At 36.8% G+C, this 4,900-nt stretch overlaps 1 protein-coding gene across 1 annotated transcript; it reads left to right on the top strand.

Moving 5' to 3' along the window:
* The first annotated feature begins 655 nt into the window (after positions 1 to 655).
* LOC145640551 (transcription termination factor MTERF8, chloroplastic-like) lies at positions 656 to 2,892 on the top strand. Its single transcript, XM_081691805.1, has 4 exons — positions 656 to 1,802; positions 2,075 to 2,130; positions 2,512 to 2,593; positions 2,795 to 2,892. Exons 1-4 carry the CDS (start codon positions 656 to 658, stop codon positions 2,890 to 2,892), a joined length of 1,383 nt encoding a protein of 460 aa, XP_081547931.1.
* The last annotated feature ends 2,008 nt before the right edge of the window (positions 2,893 to 4,900 follow it).

The following is a 4,900-nucleotide window of genomic DNA, read 5'->3' as shown; positions in this document are numbered from 1 at the left end:
TGGGTATGGTCATTAGGTATCATTTTAAAATTAACTTTTACCTGATCTGATCCGATAAATAAGTTTTTTTTTTTTACTTAAATCTATTTATCCAATATCTAAACTGTTACTTTACTTCATAATTTTAATGATTAGTACTATTATTAGTATGGTCATTATCATGTGGTACTATTGTTAATTAGTATTGAATGATATCATAATTACTAAATTTTCAAGCCTAAATTTTCATTATTGAATATCATATTGGGTATTCGATAACCGATTCGAAAATCATGAATACCCAAAATTATTGATTCGGCTAATAAATATCATTTTTAATGTTATTGGTTATCGGGTACCCAAATCGTTAGTGTTAACGGTACGGGTACCCGGTTAGTATTATGCTCATAAGTCATAACCTTCCTTAGGCTTAACCAAGTAATTAGTAACTCAAGGGACCCTAAACGAGTAAACGCTGCGCAAATCCAAACACAGTGAATCTGGGAATTTGAAACGAGATCGAAGAACAACATTTGAAGCTTCACCCAATTCATCAGTCAGGCAAGTCTCTCATCCATTTTATCTCTCTTCTCTGCTGAATTTACGCATTACGAATGTTAGCAGTTTAGCTCAATGCCTCATAGTTGGAGAACTAATCATTCCTGAAGAAAAAACAATGACTCTTCATTTTTTAAGAAGAACCCTAACATCTTTTTCACTCAAACATGAATCTTCCAATTTCATCAATCTGCCCAATTTCCCATTTTTCTCAACTCAAGTGACCCAAATTGAAAAACCCAATTGCGAATTTACGAATTATTTGATTACTCACCACAATTTCTCTCAGAAAAATGCTTCAAAAACAGCTACTTGTTTGACCCCGGACTATAAAAATTCCGATTTAGTTCTCGATTTTTTGAAAAGTAAAGGAATTTCGGGTACCCAGTTGGAGGAATTAGTCGTACGTCATCCTCGTGTTCTTGCTGTTGATATTAACAAGTCTGTTGGTGTTAAAGTCAGTAGAATTAAGGATTTAGGTTTCTCAGATGATGAATTGGTTGATTTATTGTGTTCTGTTCCGATTATATTGACCCTGTCTCGATCAGTTGAACGTGTCGTTTTGGCGATTTCTGTGTTGCAAAGTATATTGGGTTCAAACTGTGATGTTATTAAGCTGTTAAAGCTTTGCAATTGGTTTCTTAATAATGATTTGGATAAAAGTCTGCTGCCTAACATTCAGTTGATGGAGAAATGTGGGATTAGCAAATTGCAAATTAGGCAAACTCTTCTTAGTTTTCCTAGGTTTTTCTTGGTGCAACCTGATTTTATGAAGGATTGTATGAGGAGGGTTGATTCGTTGGGGTTGGGAAGAAATTCGAAAATGTACATTCATGGTGTTCGGGCTGTGAGTTCTATGACGCTAGAAAAATGGGCGTCCAAAGTGAAGCTATTTGAAACCTTGGGTTTTAGAGAAGACGATATTCTGTCCATGTTTCAAAGAACACCTCAGGTGCTTACTATATCGGAGAGGAAGATTTTGGAGGTTTCCAAGCTGTTTCTTAGCTCAGGGAGTGTTGATGTATCATATTTGGTTCAGCATTCTGAATTGTTAATTTATAGTGCTGCTTTTAGGATTAAGCCTCGCTTGGATATCATCAATGTACTCTTGTCAAAGAATTTACTTCACAAGGAGCCTAGGCCGACTACTCTATGTAAGATTAGCGATAAGAAATTCATCGAGAAATTTGTGCTTCCATATGCTAGTGAAATTGGTGATATTGGTAAGAAATTTCTTGTTAGCACAGGTTTTGGATCTTCTTTTGGTATTTAGACTTTAGAGAAGAAATTTTCTATCACTTGGCTTTGATTTAATGCGATCAAATTGAAGTTCTTCCATCACACCATTATTTCAAATCAGGTACCACCTATTCTGTAATTTTTATGCTTGTTGTTTGTATCAGAATTTTGCAAAGATACACTGTTATTAATCTTCCGCTCGGGCTTTCACTAGTATTACTTTTTGGTAGTTCAATGATTCTGGCTACTTTCATTCATGACTTTCACTTTTATCATGTGGTTTCACATCTGTAAAAAGTGAAGGCCAATGATATCAATGCTCAAACAGCTGGTCAGCTGTCAATCCTGATCTGGGTTTGCATGGATTAGATTGATTTTATTTAAACTCATGTATTGAGCTCTTCTTCCTGTTACTTGAGAATTGCATCCTTGTAACCTTATGGGATAAATTTTATGACATGGGTTTGATAATTTTCTACCTCACTTGATTCTCGTATTTTGGTTAGAGAAATTTGCTATGGATTGTTCGGTAAGCATGTTCTGATTGCTTGGTTATCTTCGGAGCTTTTTGATGTTTTAATTATGAATCTAATCACTGCTTGTTTTCGAGTCTTCTGACATGGATAAAGATAAAGCATATGACAATCGCACTTGAATCAATTGTTTTTATCATGTAGCAGGGAATAGTAATCTCTTTTGCATTGGCCTTGTATATTAGTGAATGGCATTTTTTAGGGACATTATAACTTCTTCAGCAAAGGAGATAATTTCGACAAACTTCAGTCTCAGCTTGAAGACATGAACTCTCTCTATATAGGTATTTATTCTCCAAGAGTGAGAGGAGAGAGAACAATCCTAGTTAGTACCCAGCCTTGCCTCTCATGTCCATTTGAGCCGCATTGTATCCAATTTTAATCTTGAAGCTGATCGTTTCTCTTCCTTTTCCCTTTGTTAGTAAGCTAGACATTGTACATCATTTTTTATTTCTTTTCAACTTTGGACCCCATCTGCTTTTTAGTGTGCTCTTGTCTTGGTTTCACTTATTCAGTAGCAGACAGACCCCTGAGTACTGATGGAGAATTTCATCATCGGGCCAGTTTCACGATTCATCAATGACCTTCAATCATGTTGATTAAGTTGTTAGCAGCCCTATCTTTGCATTTTTATTTATTACTAAATATGGAACAGAATCATGGTTAGTTTGACCACCTAGGCTGTGTTATCCCCACCTTTCAAGGATATATTGGTTAGGGACTGTGGTTTCCTCAATCTGGTTTTTACGGTTTGGGATTCACATGTTTTTCTGTCTTGAAGTGGTAAACTGGTGTATTCTGCTTCCTGTTCCACTAGACAATAGCTTCTGAGAGCAGTAAATTTTGTTGGTGTTTATGCTGCTGTTGCAAGGTTGAAGACTTGAGATTTCCTTTGGGTCTAAGCTTTTCATCAAATATTGGGCCACATTTAGATGAAGGTTTCTATGGAGGAACATATATTGTTCTTCTTTGCATGCTAGATCAAAGTGGTCAATGCCGACTGCTGTAGATTGGCAATTGTCTAAAGATGTTATCGCTACTAGTTAATTGAAGTATGGGTATTGCTTGTGGAACTGTGTTGGTGGTTGGTGTTGCTGCTGTCCATTCTACTACTAGAGATGATGCTGTTGATTGTGGGTCTTGCACTCTTGCTGCCATGGATCTAGCTGGTGGATCCCTTTATTGCTAAATTTCTGTCACGTAGCTCTTTGTTTTGTTTTGCTGACTCTGTAATCTGCTTGGGTGATTCAGAGGCGGTTTTGGTTTGCTTCCAATGTCATTCTATATCTTACCCTGCCCCTCGTTTGGGCATTGCATGTCTCCATCAGACTCCAACCACCAGCTGCTTTTTTCTCGGTTTTCCTCTGGGTCATCCTTGGTCTGAGGCTTTGGTTGGGTTACTTACTTCCAAGTTCTGTTTTCTCTATTCGACTGAAGTGCTTCATGACTGCTGTTGTATAACATTATTACTGGGTTTTACCTGATAGAGTAGATTTACTCTATAATATTATTTTAAATAAACCGATCACCAAAATATTTGTAGAAACTAGAAAGTGTAGTTCCAAGGAGTTGAGCATAGTTAATCTCACGTCATCATCGTAACAAGTTAGCAGATTCATCAGGATTAATCAGTTGAATTTCGCATTTGGACGAGATGTGGTAAACATCTTCATAAGACTTTGTGATGCCGGCCCAGCAGGCTGCAAGAAATCTCATTTGTTCGCAAATTGTTATAGGGCCAAAATGTTCTGTGCATTGTTGATATAGTATGGTTTCTGCCTTCTTGCAACTAAATTTGATCACATTTATGTAAACTTCTTGCTTCCAATGTTATTCTACGGAGTATTATCTACTGATCTACAATGATAAGAACATTAAGAAAAGCATTCCATTACAATCATTTTCAACTCAATTTCTTTTGGGCCAGTGTACATCGTTAAGCTACTGTATATTTAAGGGCCTAGACTGATGGCCCAATAACCATAACTACTTTGGTAAGAATAGATTTTTGGCCATAGACGATGCCCACGATGGTAGTCAACTAGTCATATGGACCTCGGCCAAGACCAAGCCTAGATAGGCTCACATCGCCCTTGAAGTTCAATTGACAAGTAATTTTGTGGAGATTAGGCTTAGGGAGTTAATAAGGAGCGCTAATGACCCAAGTCAACACCAAGCCTAAATAGGCTCACCTTGAGTTTTTAGTCCTTGAGCTCTGGCTTCAAGTTCGTTGACCTTAGAACATTGAGCTTCCTTGAGACTCTAAAAGGTAAGCTCAACTTGGATTGAGGTTCAATTGCTTAGGAGTTTTCCTGTACTGTGCCTACAGAATTTGGCAAAGCAGCACCACGCCACCACTAGCCAACAAGCACCGAAGGCTAGTGTTGCTATGGCTAGCATTTCATTATCATATTGGCATTTCAAATTTTCCCCTTAGTTCTTATTTATCCTAGAATTCCATTTGATTTTATCCTAGTATTGTGAGCCCTATGCTACTTTTCGCCATTTGATATATCAGTAGATAATTTCCTAGTCTTTACTAATATAATTTTATTTTTTATTTATTTATTTTATTTTTTATTTTGAGGAAA

This window comes from Chenopodium album, chromosome 7 (assembly GCF_948465745.1).
Source record: "Chenopodium album chromosome 7, dcCheAlbu1.1, whole genome shotgun sequence".
Taxonomy (NCBI): Eukaryota; Viridiplantae; Streptophyta; class Magnoliopsida; order Caryophyllales; family Amaranthaceae; genus Chenopodium; species Chenopodium album.
This window is presented reverse-complemented; position numbering and strand designations above follow the sequence as displayed.

Coding starts and splice junctions, on each gene's coding strand:
- LOC145640551 (XM_081691805.1), top strand. CDS start 656: ATGACTCTTCATTTTTTAAGAAGAACCCTAACATCTTTTTCACTCAAA. Junction 1,803..2,074: donor AGGTTTTGGATCTTCTTTTG/GTATTTAGACTT, acceptor ATCTGTAAAAAG/TGAAGGCCAATGATATCAAT. Junction 2,594..2,794: donor CATGAACTCTCTCTATATAG/GTATTTATTCTC, acceptor TCTGCTTTTTAG/TGTGCTCTTGTCTTGGTTTC.